The sequence below is a fragment of the Perca fluviatilis genome, chromosome 23 (genome assembly GCF_010015445.1).
Source record: "Perca fluviatilis chromosome 23, GENO_Pfluv_1.0, whole genome shotgun sequence".
Lineage (NCBI taxonomy): Eukaryota > Metazoa > Chordata > Actinopteri > Perciformes > Percidae > Perca > Perca fluviatilis.
In genome coordinates, this window is record NC_053134.1 from 13,980,019 (window position 1) to 13,999,819 (window position 19,801).

A 19,801-nucleotide genomic window follows, 5' to 3' on the forward strand; every position below is an offset into this window, starting at 1 on the left:
GAGAGACACTAAGAAAACGCACAGAAAGAAAACACAAACAGGAAAATGAAAAAAGTGAAATAACAGAAACATGGCGCAAACAAACAATGACACAAATATACCTTTATTTCTCGCTGCTCCACTGATTTCTCCCATATCTGTTGGTCATAGGCGCCAATCTGGAAAAATAAACAAGAGGAAGGATTAATGATGAATAAGAGGAAAGCTACAGTAAGGTTTTAATTTAAGGAATAATGATCCGAACCACAATAAAGATTTTCTTAGACGCATCAACAAGCTTCACCTCAATGAAGAAGCTACATTTACTAAAGAAAAGTAAAAAATTATTTCCTTGAAAACAAAGTGAACTGCCAACGCAATGCATCATTATCATTATTTAAAGCCACATTATATCCCCATAACAACGGATTTTTACGATTGGGATAAGTCTGCAAAAACAAATCATTCTGGTTTGCATTTGGTGAGAGAGATCAGGATTATTAAAGCTCTTGCTTCATAACTGGAGCTGTCACGATCTCATAAAACAAGTTTACAACTGTGTCGCATGCATAGTGAATCTTTTCACCATAAATTAGGATTTTAATTTAGCAATCAGTGTTTAATTCTTACAGTTTTCACACGTTAAAACACCCCTTAATTAGCTTCTTTTTTTTTATCCTCTTGGGGCCCCATCTTTTGACAATATTACATATTCTGTACCAAATGGTTAGTTATCATTGAAGCTACATGTTAAATATTCAACCAAGACTCCCATGTTCTAGATTTCCAGTGTATATTTTTATACACGATTCCCCCCCCAAATTCTGTAATTTGTTTGGAAAAGAACATCAAAACAAATGTATTAAAAAAAAAAAAAAGTCTGCTACAGTTACGAGTTCTCTACAGTAAGCCTTCTTTCACCGTGTCCTTCTCTATTGTTTACTTTTTACCTCCGTCTTCACTTTTCTTTCTCATCCCTTAAGTAGAATTAAGAACCTGTGAAACTGGTCCAAAAAGGTCATGGCCAACAGGAAGAAAAGAAACCTCTCCTCCAACAGACATGATCTTGTGCTAAAGCCAGTTTTTATCAACGTTCCACACGCACGGTAAAGGGAGGAGGGTGTGACTCTGGGAAATGAATGCAGCAGCACCACCTGTCACACAGATCAATAGATCATCAGAGTGAGTGGGGAGAAGAAAGTGTGTGTGTGTGTGTGTGTGTGTGTGTGTGTGTGTGTGTGTGTGTGTGTGTGAGGCTAGGTGGAGTACACACTGAAGTAGATGTTTGACAAATCCTCGTGTATGCAGTGTGTCTGTATGAGCGTAGCACGACAGAGAGATGGACAAAAAGTGCCGTTAATGTGGGGACAAGACAGATTTGTACCTTGTCCAGACTGGCCTGGAAGAACACATACAAAACCAACACACTGCAAGGTACAATCTGTACAAACTTCACCCTGCCAGAGTTTGAATCCACACAGTTACGATTAGCAGATAATCCTCTGCTTCGACTGTTGAAAATGAAGGAGAAAAAAATGGAGGGAGGCTAAAGTCACAATTTGGTTGCTTTTCATTTTTTTACAGCGTGTGCAATTTTATAGACCGGATCATCAGATGATCCGACCTCAGCAGATTAGAGAGTGTGTGTGTGTGTGTGTGTGTGTGTGTGTGTGTGTGTGTGTGTGTGTGTGTGTGTGTGTGTGTGTGTGTGTGTGTCCAAGGCATCTAGTCTGGGTCACCCCCCAAGCTTGCCAGTGGAAAGTCTGCATCTTTAATGAGACTTCATTAAACATGGATAGAAAGAGAGAAAGAGGGAGGAAGAGGGGGGTCAAAGACAAAAAAAAAAAAAAGAAATTAAAATAAAAAAGGGTGGAGAGAAGAAAGGTGTCTATAATGTTGGTTAGAGGGTTACTTTATAAATCATTCACTCTTCTGGATAGTTAAACAAACAAAAAAAATAATAATCCCAGAGCCGCGGTGCCTTGGGACATCCCTGTGTCAACCACCAGATACCAGCTAGATTAGATGTGGGTCAGGCAGTGTGTCACGTTGCGCCCGTGCCCACGTCTGACCCTGATCTAAAGATGGGTCGTCCTGCAAAACTTTTATTTTGACACGTATCATGCTTTTAAGGCTTTGCTTTCATTTTGAAATACTGATTTCTGCTGGCAGGTCACACCTGTCATCAGACAGACAATTACTGCTTTCCGGGTCAAATCAAAGCAGATGCCTAAACTTCTGTAACTGTTAACTTGGCACACAACTTATTCAACTTGTTTTGTCTTGTAAGTAGCTGTGTCCTATGAGTTTATTGGGCTGTATATCAGCATGTCTGCAAAAACAAGAGGATTAACAGTTAAAAAGGGACCGTTTCAATAATTTCTAAGATTTAAAGTTCATTCTTGACCTTGAAAACAGCAGACAAAAGCACTAAACTCAACTTGTAAGCTAACTTGTTGAAGTGGTCAGAAGCATGGACATTTTAACATCTCTAATTTCATGACAACTGAGCATCGTGTGATGTAATCGATAGCTCCAGAGCAGCTGTACACTAAAGATTTTGGTCTAACATGCGGCCAACCTGAAACAATTTAAAAAAGTAACATTTCTTCTTTTCCCCTCTTTATTTGGCAAAGCAGCTGCATATTTTACCTGATGATGAAATGGAAAGCTACAAAACAGCTACTAAAGTCCATCCTGCTTCCTTTTCCACGCCATGGAGACAGAGATGCCGGAATATTTCAGGTTTTTGTTTAGCCATTTCTTGTAAAATTGACACTCCGGTTATTGTAGTATGTACATTAAAAGGGAAACTCACTTTCCACTTCTCCTCAATTACAGAGCTCACCACTACTTCATAATTGTCCAACTAGTGATTTCAGTCTTCTTAAGGCCCGGGACACATCAGGCCGATTATCGGCCGTGGGACAGTCTGGCAAGGTCAGTGACTCAAATCTGTTCAGTGTGTCCCGTGCCGTCGTCCGTCTGGGGGGCTGTCAGCGTTCATTTTGGCCGACCTGACATGTTCGGTCGGCGGCAGGGAAATCGGGACTCACCTGGAAATGACGAGCGCAATGAGGTGACTACAGTATCTCAACTGACCTTTGTTGAGCTGAAATGAAGACAGATTCAGCAACTGCATGGCCTATTTCTTGCTTAAAATGTTCTCATAAACACATTTCAGTGAACTATTTTAGTACAATATGAGATCGTATTCTGAACGGCCGCCATGACAGTCTGGCTCTCAATATCCGGAGAAAACAAACCCATGTGACGCGTTCGTCCAATCAGCTGTCGGTTTTCATTTCGTGGGCAACATTACAGATTAGCGCCGCCTGCTGTTATGGAGATGTATTACGTCTCATCTCCTCTCGTCTTTTTGGTGTGTTCTGTGGCAGTTTTTTGGACCTCGGGGACGCGACTGATCATATTGACGGGGTTTTCTGTCAACGGTCGCCCGTTGGCTATATGTGTCCCGGCCTTAAGTCAAATTTCTGCAGCAGGAATTAACAGCAGTTGCTATTGCTTCGGATTTCTTTTTTGTATTGGAAGTTTTGCCCCCGTTCGACTTTTTCGCTGCAATAAGGCACTGTAGATTACTCCTCTGTTCATTTCCCCAAATAAATTGCAATTTAAAATCTGACATTATGACTGGGCTGTGACTTATTGACAAATGTGGATCCTGAGGCTCCACCAGTTGCGAACAAATGGGCTATTCTGAGCACCGGATAGCATTAAATCTGTCTGAGTGACTGACCAACTGTATGACATTTGGGCTGACAGCTAATTTGCCACATCACTCAACCTAACACACACACACACGTTTGATTGAGTGTATGTGGAGGAAAGCCAGAGGACACACATGACCAGACAACACAGCAGAAAGAGAAAGAAGGAGAGAGGGTGTAGATAAGGAGGAAGGCAGGTATGGAAAGAGGAGTCATTTTCAGACACACAGGGCGCATCCCCTTGTTATCGAAAAAAAAAAAAAAATTTTTTCTTTGCCTCTTCCTTTCAATGATAAAGAATTCAAAATGAAATAAAAAAAGATTGCTTTAGTGACTGCCATGAGTTAAATATTCTTGTTCAAATGGCACACTGATTTCAATGAGAAATCAAAGACTGGCAATTTGACAAGCAAATCGAGCACCGAGAGTGCACCAGAAGGGAAGAGGACGGGGCCAAGTGTGCCGCTGCGGCAGTGCTGGGGTCACCATGGTGACGGATGGAGGGATGATCCAGGGAGGGAGAGAGAGGGATTATGGCAAGCAACAGAGTTATATAACAACTGCCTCTGCAATGGAGGGGCACACACAGGTTTGGGAAGTGTTAGGAGGTTTGTGTTCAAGTGCGTGTCTACAGTTGACATTCATAAGGTTTAACACATTAAGCATATCAGCTGTCAATAATTGTTCATCAGTGTTAATTATTGCCATCCATCTGCTATATGTTATTATAGACTAGCTTAGTCAATTCTGATAACCAAACGTTTTTGCTGGTTCGAGATTTGCTGGTTTTATTTGTTTTACTTTATTGTAAATTGAAGACTACTTCGATAGCAGCACCTTGAGCTCTGGGAACTTACATTAGGCCTTTTTCCAAATGTTTCGACATCGTATAGACTAAAAACAAATTATCAATTAATTGAAAAAATATCCAACAGATTTACTCATAAGATGGGCTGTGAACCCAAATGTGGCTTGTTCAGGTGCTGGGTTTTCAAATCTTTGAAAATTCATTGGTAATAGGCCCTTAAAACTATGGGAAACTACTGGGTATAACATAAAGTCCTTTCCTTCTGTACTCTATGGCTTTAGCCAAGTTAAATAAATCAACAAAATCTATTTTAGGTCTCTGTATTCATCGGTACTCTCCACTGTGGAACAGGGTGTGATGGAAAATCCCTCATCTATTTCATTTTTGGAATCGCCTATTTACATACACCTGTCTAGGTGTGGTGAGCTTTGGCACACCGATTAACCACCCGTTGAAACGCACAAAGGCACTGCTAGTGTGTGTACAAGGATGCTTTCAGTGCAGAGTGGTTTGTACAACGAATGGAAAGTTTTCAAGGACCGAATGTATGAATGAATCCAAATGAGGAATGCAACTAATGATTATGTTCATTATCCATGAATTTGTCTTTTTTTATGAAATAATCATTCAAGATATTGAACTGATAAACAATTAACTGGTTATCAAAATGGCTGTCAGTGGACTTCAATTAAACAACAAATAATGTCACAGAAGTGTGTGAAAGATGATTTAAAAAGTAATGTGGGTCAGGCAGCTGGTTGTGACGTGCAAATTAACCCTCTGCTGTTTTCAAGTGTGACTATGGTAACGGACACAAAGAGAGGGGTTGGTGTAGAGTGTGTAAGTTCTATTTTCAGCTCAGACAGGTGTGTGTGTGTGTGTGTGTGTGTGTGTGTGCGTGCGTGCGTGCGTGCGTGTGTCAGATTGAAAACTCTTCACTCGCTTCGGAAATGTCCTGTTGTGTTTCTAGCGGCTAAACAGAGACTTTTCTGCCTGTTGAGCTTCATATGAAAACTGGTTAAATGTTGTACAGGTCATTTGTTAGCAGTCATGGGTTCAGCAATAAAGTCATAAGATGATGATTATTTTACCTATCAATGAATCGGCAAACATTTTTTTTTTTCCAATTTCAAAGAACCCAAGGCCACATATTCAAATGTCTTTTGTTTCACAAACAGTCCAACATAAAAAAAATAGCTATTCAGTTTACTATCATATTAGACTAAACAAAAGCACCAAATCCTCATGAAATAGAGGCTGGAAATTACTTAAACAATAAACAATTATCAAAAGAGTTGCACATTCATTTTTCTGACTGATCAATTAATTAACTTACTCATCTTTCCAGGTCTAGATCAGCTTATTTTACAGAAAATCTGAACATAATTATAAATGCCGCAACTAACAATTATTCTCATAATCGATTAATCTAACGATAATGTTCTCAATTAATTGTTTTGTTTATACAACGTTAGAAAATAAACAAAGGGTGTGATTTCTCATTTTGTGGAATGGATGGAAAGGAAAATGCACACTCGTGTCCTACAACTGAAGAATTGACCAAATAAGTATGAAGATATAAATATATACTATATAAATAGCATATGCAGCTATTTATTAATTCATGTGTTGCCTCCTCTACTCTAAATATATTCATGTCCTCCATATATAAACTCATTTCATCGCTCTGAGCGCACAGATCTCACACGCATAATAAGGTCATGAACTATCATGCTTATGTCTTAAAGACTTAAAGCCACCACCACAAATAAGCTATAAGCTGATTTATTACAGTGCAACTTTTAAGTTTAAATATATCACTGACATGCCATAAGAAGCTGGTCATTGGCCTCCCTCTAGACTATACTAAGCATGTGTCAGACAAAAAAAAAGTAAGTCTGGCTGGTACTGTAACAGATCTAGACTACACGGCTGCATATGTCCTCACTGTAATATGGGTTTGGCAAGGGACTGTGGTGAGAACAAAAGCAGCTTCCACACAAACAAACAAACAGTCTATAAGAAGCCTGTCTGCAGACATAGCACAGTCAGAAACATACTGTGAGTCATACGGGGCACTGCCTGTAGGCTGGTGAGAGGCAGACGGGAAGTTCAGCTTCAAGGACATACAAAACAATACAAAGAAGATACAAAACTAAATGGAACACAAACAGAACAAAATAAATAAGGTGCCAGGCGGTTTACAAGATTACATTAATAGTCAAAATGTTGTTACATTTGTAACATTTCGGGAGCACGATAAAGTAACGTGAATAAATGAATCGTGTTAAACGCTACAGGGCTCAACAGTAAAGGTTGATTGAGTCAATTGGCAACCGTTTCGTGGTAACGTCAGCCTATGATTAGCTACAGTAGTAATAGGATTAAACACGGTTAAAATGCTGACAGTTAAACGGTGTAAAAGTGTGACTGTATTTCACTGTAGAGGATTCCAACAGCGGGACGTTCAACAGTCTGCCGCTAAAGCTATGAGCTAACAGACACAAACTAGCACTGGTCACTGCTGTTGTCTGAAAAACAACAGTGTTTATGGCACTCATGGCATTAAAATTATCTTAAAAAAAATATAAACAAAATAAATGTTACTCTGGATAGTGCCCTGAACATTCAGTTTTTACAGGGATCATTTCTTTAGTAGAAAACAGTGCCAGTGTTTACGTAAATTCTCCTTCTTTAACATAATAAATTAACAAAAGTTCACATTTCAGAGACCTTTTTTTTTTGGTGCCCCCCAAAGATGTTTCAGCCCCCAAAGGAAAATCACCAGCACCCAAATGAAGAATTCAGAATAAAAATAGCAATTAAAATCCTCTCTAAATGTGTTTAAGAGCAATTTACCAAACAACCGTTGAAAAAGCAGAAAATATACTTGAAAGCTTTCTCAGTTTTATCTCTTAAGTCAGGCTGTACGGGACTGTACCGTTGATTTATTGAACCGGTTTTGTTAATTTGGGTTTCATTTCATTCAAGCATAATATACATTTTTGTTTATCAAATTGTCAGAAATAACAGGTAAACGCATAGATTTCGGTCAAATGAGGTAACACAGACTCATTGCCTTTACTGTTCGAGGCCCGATCATGCTTGTGGTTGTGTGTAGTCATCCCCCAAAATACCGTTCTAAGGCAGGAAAAACCCTGAGAGACTTAAAACAAATTAATAGAAGGAGACCAATCCATAGTCCTCACTCTTGATAGTATCTACAATATAACCTTAGGGATCCTGATCAAAATGACACCACCACTAATAAAAGCCAAGGCTACAAAAACACAATAGTTTTTTTTTTCCACCATGCAAGGCCACCTAAATACTCTCCTGAGGGCAGTTTGTTTATTTGGCGCGATTTCAGGGGTTTGCTTAATACTAAACCACAGACCATCTCTTGCTGTCTCTTGTATTTTTAGCATGAACATACAAATTTAAGAGCTGCAATGAACCCGTCTTTGCCCGTCGAGACTTGTCTATCTGCCGTGTTATTGGTCAGCCTGTTAACCACAGCATCAATAAAGATATTTGAATCACTAGAGATAAATCAAATCATTCTGTCCTGGTAAATGTAAATGGACTGTTTTGATATAGCGCTTTTCTAGTCTTAACAACTACTCAAACACTTTTACATAGTACAGGAACCATTCACCCACATTCATACGCTGTCGCCGAAGCTGCCGTACAAGGTGCCACCTGCTCATCAGATAAACATTCACACACATTTACACTCCAATTCGCAGCATTGGGGGCAACTCGGGGTTCAGTGTATTGCCCAAGGACACTTCGACATGGGACTGCAGGGATCAAACCACCAACCTTCGGATTGGCAGGCGACCGCTCTTCCACTGAGCCACAGCCGCCCCTGGTGACTCAGCAAAGACAACAAAGCAAGCCATGGTTATGACGTCTAGCAAACCAAAGTGTCTGTGTTTTATCTCCTTTACGTTTAGTTAGGTGGAGTGAAAAAAAAACACTGAATAGAGCTAAAGTAGCCCTGAGGACAGTTAGGCAGGTAATCTGCACCTTAAAAAGGGTGTACTCATTCATGACTCAGCAGTTGTCGTCACTGGTGTGCCTCTGCCCAGACAGGCGCAGCCACATGAACACACAGAATTATTTTTAAGAAAACCTTGATTTTTAATCTAGTTTCTTAGACTAATCTTATGGTGAAAAGGTGAAATTGAGGACTTGAGACCTTTTTTGTAACGTTACCTGCAATTAAATGTAGGACTAATTCAAGAACCAAAATAAAGAAGCCAAGCAGGGGAAAATAGTAGTTTGTCTCATGCAGACAGCAGTGTTTAAGAGTTTAGACCTGTAATTAAAGTCTGTAACCTCTCATAGAAGACATTTTGAGTATGAGCTGATTCCAGTGAAAGCTTAGGTCGCAATCTACGTATGCCAGGTGCAAGCAGAAGATCAGAGACAGACAGACAGACAGGCAGACAGACAGACAGGTAGATTGTGATTGACAGATGAAAGACAAAAAAAGAAGGCAGACATATAGAGACAGAGAGGTCGTGGAGAAATAATAACAGGCAGACAGACAAGCAGAAGAGGCCTAAGAAGAGACAGATGATCATAACAGACAGGCAGGTTTGTGAGAACAGACAGACAGGGTGTGTAAGCTGAGAGCAGCAGGGGGAGCAGCGCTGGAGTCCAGCAGAGGATCTGATATCTGAGACCATGGAACAAGAAGACACACAACACCGGCCTGGTTTCACAGTGTGCCGAATGGCTCGACTCTGATGCTGCTGCTGACAGCACTCAAGAGGTCATTGCCAAAATACTGTATCAAAACTAGTCTGCACACTCAAATATAATGACCTTTTTTGCAACTCTATATCTTCACTTTCTGTGTTAAGGGAGAAAAATTAAGAAAGAGATATGCCTTCTGCAGAGCACAACAGAGCTAGACCGATAAATCGATATTATTCTATTGCAGATCTATTGATATCTTCTGTGCATACACTCTGATAGCATCCCATTGTGTCCACTCCTGGTTTAAAATACTTAACAAGTAGTAAAATCTCACCCATTTGTCACTATAAAATTACTTTGATAGAACTGTATGCAGATTGTCATGCCCAAAATTCCACATTTAGGTAATGACAACTGAGCAAACTTAGCTGAGGAAAACTGAGATGCAGCTGAAAGCTTCAGAAAAAACTACAGAGTTTTCTTTGTTATGTTTTTTTTTGGTCAAACATTAAAACACCTTTAATGTACTTTACCGTATTCTTCTTTTTAGCTGTATTTACTTAGGCAAGCCCTGTTTGCTATATTTCTATGCAATTTAAAGAATTTTTGGCAAAAATAGTTACACTTTCTTTTTGTCTGAGGAGACTCGTCTTTAGGCATTTCTTATATATTGATGCACATCTGTACATCCATGTGTAAACACATGCGTAGAAAACTAGGCACAACGACATTCATTGGCTGATGAAGGATTTTTCTGCAGGAAGAGACTGCTTATTCAATTCAGAATTTGACTGCACCATCTAATGTAAAGCAAGGCTCTCTAGAGTGACACTTTTCGCAAAGCGTGATGATAGATGCAATGAGTTCAAATATTAAAGAGAACATACACTGCAAAAATGTGATTTTAAAAAAAAAATACAACTAGCTCAGATATTGACATGCAAGAACCAAGCCGGCGTGCAAATGCAAGAAATGAACGGCGTCTTACCTTTTTCTGGTACCACACCACAGCATCTTTTACTTTGGAAGCCATTTACATTTCCCTTCTCCCAGCCTAGGGCATCTTAGACTGAAAACACATAGAGAGAGAGAGCGCAGTGTGAGTAATAAGGAGGATGACTGTGGTATAGTTACCTGGTTGGAAGGTGTGTCCTGAAAACTGACCACCCACACACACACACGCACTTGCGCACACACACACACACACACACACACACACACACACACACACACACACACACACACACACACACACACACACACACACACACACACACACACACACACACACACACACACACACACACACACACACACACACACACACACACACACACACGGAAAGATTTGGGAACGGCTTTTGGATCCATGGGTGGTTTGGTGTGTGAGGAATTGGCTTCAGGCTCATACACTGACAAACAAACGCACACAGTTCAACTGAAGAAGTGCTTGTGTTGAACGCTGCATTCCAGTCACGTGTCCAGATTAGAGATGGGCGCCATGGAGAAAATCAAATACAATATTTTTTACTAAATAAGTCAATATTGATATTGTTTGCAGGGTTAACGATCGGTGCTTTCGCACTCCGGTCGCAAAGACGGTGGATCTGCAAAATGGTCTGGGGAAAGAAAACACCACATAAAGTTTTTAATGAAGTTAACTCTGTTCACACAATACAGTAATTTGAGCTATTTAAACTAATTGGACTCAAGCGCCGGATGTCATTCTTTATCCTGGGAATGTAGTTCAGTCGATCCAGACTAGCTGGGGTGTTAGGCTTCATATCAAACCGGTTTGAAAAGGTTTACACCGGCCCAAGCCTAGTTCAGAGTAGAGGTGTTGAAATTAATCAAATAATCGATACATCGAATCGTGGACATGGACGATGCTGCATCGATAATCGGCTGGCTCATAATCGATTATTTCTGTTTACAATTTAATGTAGGCCTAACAACATTTCTGTTTCCATATTCTGGTATGTTTTGCACATTCAGGAAGTGCCATGTGCTCAGTGGCATATAGTTTTATGTATCCAATGTATTTAGCATTAGAGCACTGCAGAATTTTTAGTTTTTGAAGCTTGAAAAGCTATGAATTAAATATCCTACATGGCTTTAATAGAAAAATGTATTTGACGCATCGAGATATCGAATCGAAGACATGATAATCGTAATCGAATCGGGAGATCAGTGAAGATTCACACCTCTAGTTCAGAGTGTACATAAGGTCTGCAGTGTGGGATTACAGTAAATTGTCTTTGAAACAGGATGTTGTGGTGGTGGACGAGAGCTTATTGGTTGTGGTAAAAAAATTAACAAGAGAAAAGGAATGTTTCCATTCAAAGGAATGGAAGGGTAGTTGACACTGAGAACAGAGAAAAGAGACTCCTTTAGGTAACGTTACATTTGACTACAGCAAATTTCTAATGCTTATATGGGACAGGTTAAGACTTTAAAAGTAGAAACCTCTTTCGGTCGGTGGAGGTGAAAGAGGAAGACAAGGAGAAGAAGATGTGGTTAATGAGAAGCTGTAAAAGTGGAAAACATGGGGCTTCGTGGTAAGCCACTCTCCATGCCCACTTCTCTCTCTGGCTCTCTGCCTTCCTCCTCTGTTTTTGTCTCTTTTCCATTTTTCTGTTACAGAAGTGCACAATGTTGTCCTGTTGTGTGAGTGGGAGTGATGGAAGGGCAGAAAGATGGAGAGTGATGAGGGAAGTGGCTGCAGGCCAGGATGACTCAGGGCAGCAGCGGTTATCAGGAAAAATAACTCAATCCAATGGAATGTGGCAAAGTTAAAGTTAAAGCATAAATGAAGTTTGCCATCTCCCCTAAGCTTTTCAAGCTTGACATAAAAAAAAAAAAAAAAAATCTCTTTTATCCTATAACCTTACACTCAAAGTTTGAACCTTTAAAGTGAAAACACCCTGCTGTGATGCAGTTTACCATAAAAGAAATGTGCGTGTCATACTACAGGACTGTTTGACAGCTCCACAGCTTATCTGCTAACAGCCAAACTGCAACACTTTAGTGTTTATATGTGCGATAAAATCGCCGCCTCAAACAGAGCATTAGTACGAGTATGTCAATGTCCTTGTGTTCAAAGCCACCATCGAAACGTGAAAAGCAGGAAGTAGAGAAAATCTTCTACCCTGAGTGTGAACCATTTCAACTTCAAGCACAGAAGCCTGCTAATAGTATTAACTGAGCACATGCACCAAACCACCAGCTGACTTATGCTGAAAACTGCAAAGAACCCTGTTCCTTTACCCGTAAATGCTGCATGCACGCTGCTCATAAGGCTGCACGAATGTGAGTGTATATGCATTTCTGCGCACCCCCCCCCACACACACACACACACACACACACACACACACACACACACACACACACACACACACACACACACACACACACACACACACACACACACACACACTTTTGCCGCAGAAGGCCAGAGACATTTTAAGCAACAGGAAGAAAGTCTCTTGCTTGCTGCTGTCTACGATCATCACTCCCCCCTCCATCTTCCAATGCTGAACAGCACTATTCTGACATCATCCACTTGCTTTTTGCTATTACCCATACATGCAAAGAGACTGAGAAAGAGGTGATAGAGGCGGTGAAAGAAAGGGATAGTGAACAGACCAAGAAAGAGAGGAAGAAGGAGGACATCTGTAAAGAGCAAACACCATATGGAGGGTGAGAAAGCAAGAAACGTATTCTGAGAGAGGAAGAGTTTATTTCTCATTCACACATAACCCGCCCATCTTTAACACATATTCACACACTTTGTTGCTGCTCTAAACAGAGACAAACTATTTAGCTCTGCAATGAGCAGAACATATTTCCTAGGACAAGTGACTTCTATGAAGAAAAAAAAAAAAAAGATCACCGTTAAAAACGAAATCACCCTTTAAGTCCATAATAAAAATGCATTGGTGTACAATTACTGCAGAGCAACAACTGCTAACAACAAATAAAGCATGACCAGAGAGAACAAAAACACATTATCTAGACAGACAAACCGATCGGAACAACACCCCATCATTAGCGGAGTTGGACCACAAACGGCAATGTTTTCTGTTTTTAACTCTCTGACAGCTTTAAGACTTTAAATCCTCCCCATGCAGAGACAGTGATAAGACAAAAACAGGCGGATCTTCCCTGTTTAAAGCCTCAAAATCCCCTCTTCATACCAGTGGGATGCCAACACATTATCAGACAAAAACACACACAGACACAGGCTATTGCCTAATACGGCTTCAAACACATGATTAGCTGTAAACTCCCAAGTTATTATTTATGACATACAATAACAAGAAGAAATAGGCTGTTTCAGTTCTTTCTTAACACTTTTTCCAAAACCACACATTCACAGTGTTCCCAAAATACACTGTGGTTTGCTAGGGGGTATTTAGGGAACAGAGCCGAGACAACAGACGCACACGCAGCTGTTTTCTTTACAATGTCTATGAATCCTGTGACCAGAATATACGTATGTCTAAAGGAGTATTTTTCTGTGAGCCTCCTAGATTTGAGGCTACAGTTCTGACCCCAAATCACATAATTTAAAAAGGCTGTAATGTTTTTTGTTCATCAGCAAACTCGCGTCAGCAAGAAAGCTTCGTTCACAAAACGCAACCCATTACAAAGCTCTCAAAGAATTCAACAAGCGCACGCTCGCACACGCACGCACGCACGCATGCAGGGTCTCCAGCCATCCGGCTTGCCAAGTCTGTCTGACCAGTAGTTTGTCTGAACTGACCCATTTACAGAAAAAGAGAAAAAAGGTCAAGCAAGACAGTGTGTATTGTGTAGGCCACAGTTCATATGAGGGCTCTTTTTGTGCCTGGGTGTGTGTGTGTGTGCGCACGTACATGCATGGGTGTCAGTGCATTGTGTGAGTAGGAAATGGTTGAGTGTAATTAGCCATATGTCTCTTGCAGACAATGTATTATGTTAATGTGAATGAGCATCAGTGGTAGAAGTTGAGTCATAAATGCTGTGTGTGTGTGTGTGTGTGTATGTGTATGTGTGTGTGTCATCTTTATGTGGCTTAATGCTGCCTTCATGGGGGGGGGGGTAAGGAAAAAGAGTAAACTTAAATGACACGTTTAATCATCAAAGGTTACTTTTTAGTGAGTTTTCAGACCTCAAATGTTTTTTGAAAAATTAGTATTTTAATTATATATTCTAGAGTAAGTGTGTGTCTGAATGCTGATTCACATTTATATTCAACTAGTGCAGTATCCTTTTGGAGTTCAGAACAGGCTGATTGCTTGGTTCCCAGATTTTTTACAACTTTATCTTACTTTATCTAACCATAATCAGGAGCGGCTCGGCTGCAGCGTAGCGATGTGCCCCAGGCGAAGGAAAGAGAGAGAGGCCGGTTCAACCTGCTGGAGAAGCTGCCACAGGAGGATACGTAGGATAAACAGCAATCAGTTGACCACTTTTTGGCATGACAGCCGGTGAACAGCATCAATAAGGGGTGTGGCAAGAGATATAGCAACTCCCTGCCCCTGCTGCTGTACTGTGCCCTCGGGAGACACACACAGATTCCTTGATTTATAGTCCAATGTAAACATGTATTTGGATTGTTTTTGTGCACCTGAGCGCCATCATACTCCTAATATTTAAATAGTGTAGGTTTATATAAAATATAGAGGGTGGGTATCTTATCTGTACTTAAGCTAGAGGATGGTGTTGTTGGTAGCATCAAACCATGTCAAATAACACCCGGCCCTTGTGCTCAACTCTTAAAATAGAAATAGAATGTCTGTTAGAGCAGATCAGAATCTGCTAACAAACGTTACATCAGGATGAACTGAGAGCGGATGTAAACTCTTCTGCATTTATAAGATTAGATACCAGTCACTAGTATTTTAGTGCGATAAGTACTGCCTTCCCTCTCTTTATCTTTTAGACACTTCTTCCGGTTGCTCACAGATCTTTATTTTAGTTGGCTTGATGCTATGTTTACACGTGGCCGGGTATTTTCATAAACTGACATTTCAACCTCTCCGTTTTCAATAATAACATCGTGCACAGCTGTCAGTTTTCAGAAAAGTGTTCGTTTACATGTATGTGTGTGTGTGGCTAACGTGGGCTTGACTGACTGACTGACTGACTGACTTACAGACTTACAGACATACATACATACAGACAGACATACATACATACACCGTCAAGAGCATGCCAAACCTGTAGGTGGCAGTGTAACAAGAAGCTCAATCCCACGTTAGCCAATCAGAATCCCGAAAATAGCAACAGCAGCAATGAATCACTTCCTCTTTCTCTCTCTTGGCTGCCTAAACCTCCGTTTGTCTCAGTTTACATGCAAACAATGTTTTCCAAAATCTCCACTCTGGCAGGAGTTTTTTTTTAATTTTTTTTTAGGAAAGAACGTTTTCAGAGGCGATTTCTCCATTTGTGTGTAAACGAAGGGCACTGTCTCAGTTTTTCAAAAAATAACCACGTACATGTAAACGGGGTTTGAGATGAATGTATATCACCTCTTGGATTGGCCAAATGAATCTCTGAAGTAGGGCGGCAACTAATGATTATCTTCAATTGCAATTCATCTGACAATCATTATAAAAGGCAAGACATTGGTAAACAACGCTGTCATATGATCACTATGTAAACACTGCAGTAGCTTAACTTGAGTCCTGCCTGGCTGGAGCAGATGACCAATCATAGAAGACCAGTTTGGAGTTGCGTAACACTTAGCCTAGAGTAGAAAAAACTGTTGAAAGCGGAGCGTTCAGAACAGATGGAAATCTGAATGTATTAGCTCACGGGGATTTCTCTGAAATACGTTAACCTCATTATTATATCATTAGTTTTGGCCACGTTAAACATGAAAATCCAACATTATAGATACTAGTACAGTGCCTATTGAAAATGGGCCTGTTTGGAACGGGCCGATTGCTTTGCCGGTGGTATTGCTGTTCACAGAATTCTTCAAAACCAAATTGTACCCCAAAATGACTTACAGATGGACCCCAAACCACTTCATATGCAACTCCACTGTATAGCCTACTACTGACTTACAGTGTAGGCTACGTCTACATCAGAGGAAGACATTGCACTACTACATTTACCTGACAGAACAGGGCAGATTCAGAATGTAATCACAAAATATCACAATGACAATGTGGAGTAATCAGACATTAGCGTCATGGACTTATGGCAGTGCGCTACCCACCCGGCCCGTTATGAGAGCTAATCAGCACATATCTGCATTAATCAATCACCGGAACCGGACTGTTTGTGTGTGTGTGTGTGTGTGTGTGTGTGTGTGTGTGTAGTGTAGAGAGAGAGAGAGAGAGAGAGAGAGAGAGAAAAAAAAAAAAAAAAAAAAAAAAAAAAAAAAAAAAAAAATTAACGAATTTAACACTTCAGCAGAGGTGTTAATTTGCATACAGGTTTAGTGGCTTGACAGTTAATGGTAAAGTATGGATTTGATTTGCGGGGGTATTTTGCCATGGTAACGTTATTAGTGTTGTACGTTAGCAGTAGACTTAATTAACCCGACCCAGGGTGGGTCTGATGAAAAGTGCTGTATCTGCCCGGTTCAGCTCTGAGATTTTCTCGCATTGCACAGCGCTGTGAAGGAATAATCATATGTTACGTTCTGCCTCTGTTTAGAAGTGGTGAATGTAGGCTACAGCTCACAGCAACTTAATACTATAGAGTGCCTGGCTTATATCCAGCAATCATGTAGCTAACGTTGGAAGCAACGCTGCTGTAAAGCATTCTGTATGTGGCGTCTGCGTGTGCATGCAGGTTACCTCCCCCCCAAACACAGACACACATACGTATACATACAGACACGTCTCGCTTTATTAGATAGATGACAGGAAATACGGAAAAGCATCATAGTTCCACTTTAAATTAAGGGAGGCGGGAGGGTTCATTTGACAGGCTTCATTTGTTTTTATATGGAAGCTGGGGAAAGATGCAAAATTTGGCCTGAAAAAAAAGGCCGTAATACTGCTGAAAACTCCTTGGGCACTGATCTCTATCAGTGTTGACCACAAAGCTGTTTCAGATGGACAAATGACTAGGGCTGTGCAAATAATCTAAATTGTAATTGTGATTGTGATTATTTTGCACATTACCTTTTTCAAGTAAACTCTTATTTTGTCTTATGGGTTAGGGTTAAGGGAAATTTCACAGTTTAAGGTGTTTTCACAGTTGATTTTACAGTTTTTTTTATTTCATCAATTGCGACATCTTTCCAAAAGTCACTGAGTAATCGTGTTTAATAATTGGGATTTCAATATTGACCAAAATCATCGTGATTATGATTTTTTCCATAATCGAGAAGCCCTACAAATGACAGAAGTACATACATAAACAGTAGGACAAAATCAAAGGAAAAGCAGAGAAAGAGGAATTTCTCTTGCCTGTGACTGCTGGTTCGGTGTTATGTTTCTCTGGGATGTCTAAATAAAAACATGAGCACAAGAGGAGACCTCCTTCACGAGTCTGGTAACTCGTGATGTGTAACACGAGCCGCTACCTCGCTCTCTCTGGGTGCTCCATTTCATGATGGGTGCAGGTTACATCTCTGAGCTGGGCCGAGGTGGGGCACGGGTGTGTGTGGGTATGTGTGCATTTAAGTAAGTGTGTATGCGTTTGTTTGCATGCCTAGGAAATAGGACGCTGCTCAATCAACGGTAAAGGGATTCTGAGAGTGAGTGTGTGAAACAGAAGGGTGGTGGGAGATGGGGATCGTGTTTTCCATCATGTAGGGTGAATCCTCGAGAATCTCAAATGACACTACACTTGACCTATACAGGGCCATGCACACACACACGTAACGTAACATAACGTTGTGCAAGGAGAAGCAAGAAGAGAAAACAAATGAGAAGATGACTATTTTGCAGCTAAGCTTTTAAATCACAGCACAGACTCAGTCAATATAGTTTCAGCCACAACCTGTAAAATACCACTCCATAAATATTCAAACAAGCTTACTACAGTTTATACTAGATGTTTTGAATCAGACCTTGGAACTCCTCAAAAAGACAGCCGACCAACATTTCTGACACGCCAGAAATCTATCCGATCAGCAAGAATATTGATCGTTCAGGCAATTAATCCACGTCCTAACACCTCTAAAACCGGACCTCAAATTCTGCTTCACAAAAGCAGCTCTTTCTAGTGAGCTGCTGTGCTGGCTTCAATCCGATACAAAGTCAAATCATCCTATATTTATGTCATATAACATTTGGAGGTTTTGTCAAATAATAGATTACAATACAATGCATTTTCTGGACGTAGGAACATGAAGACTGTGTGTGTGGCCACACACACACACACACACACACACACACACACACACACACACACACACACACACACACACACACACACACACACACACACACACACACACACACACACACACACACACACACACACACACACACACACACACACACACACACACACACACACACGTCAGGCTGTGTAGCTGACTGGTGTTTCGTCCTCACAGCCAAATAAAGACAGGAGCTGGACATTTGGAAAACAGAGAGACGGTCAAGACTGTCTGGCCTGGGACAATCACATTTGAGATTCAAAGCAACAACAGCCGTGTGTGTGTGTGTGTGTGTGTGTGTGTGTGTGTGTGACTGTCATTCAGGAAAGAGATGCTTCATTTGGTCACTCAGACTAACAACTACATCTAAATCCATGTATGAACAAGGGTTTCCAGTATGTGTAATAATCTAATCTAGGGCATATAAATTCAAAGCTTAAAAAGGTGCTATATCTGCACAGGTGATTTCACTCATTTTGGCTGATTAGACTTCTTCTGTGTGGGACTTTGTGGGAGCATACAGACTGTGTTCGATTGACACATTTGTCACGCTACGGTTAGCTTTTTAGTGCATGTCTGGTGACCTCCGTAACTTCTAGAATATAGGTCCACCCAACTTTAACATGCACAGAGCTTTAATCTGCCAAAATAACTGAAAAACACCTGTGTGGGTGTGCTACATCTACTGTAAATGTTTGACTTGTATTTGTGTCTGTGCCTACAGTAGGTCTCCAAAAAACTGTATCAATATGCCTTTTTCAAAGCAGACACTGAATTGTCATGGTAGGAAAAGCACATGTGATACTAATAACAATAACAATGGCTCTGTTGTATTCAAGTGTCTCAGTGAGCCATGACAGCGAGCCAGCATGCACAACAAATCGGACCCTGACACTGAAGCAGCTCAATGGAATTAGGCCATCATTCATTTTATTATTGACACCTGCACTTTTTCCTCCTCAACCCTATGTCTAAATGTATTCTCTGAAAAAAGGCATGCTTACATGATGATACAAATAAAAACTATTAGTATTGGCTTCAACAAACCAAATTGAAAATAACAGAAGGCCTGATCTGGTCCAGAATCAAAGTACACCTGCTGTAGATTGCCAATCCTGTCTATAGCACTTGATTTCATAGACTTAACCTGACCAGCAATGGCTCATCCTAACACTCACACTTTCCACGTTGCCATTAACCCAATCAGTCAGTCTACTGTAGTACAGCTAAGCTCGTAATGTG

The 19,801-nt window shown here is 40.6% G+C and overlaps 1 protein-coding gene across 3 annotated transcripts in view; it reads right to left on the bottom strand.

Annotated features, from left to right (window-relative positions):
- The window catches only part of LOC120553476 (protein PHTF2-like), a 45,325-nt gene that overhangs the window by 23,359 nt on the left and 2,165 nt on the right, over positions 1–19,801 (bottom strand). For all 3 annotated transcript variants that reach the window (XM_039791920.1, XM_039791919.1, XM_039791922.1), the window contains exons 2-3: positions 10,214–10,294; positions 102–158 (exon numbers count right to left, since the gene is read on the bottom strand). In XM_039791920.1, the coding sequence (XP_039647854.1) occupies positions 102–158; positions 10,214–10,258 (102 nt within the window). In that variant the 5' untranslated portion in view covers positions 10,259–10,294. The remainder of the gene's footprint in view (positions 1–101; positions 159–10,213; positions 10,295–19,801) is intronic.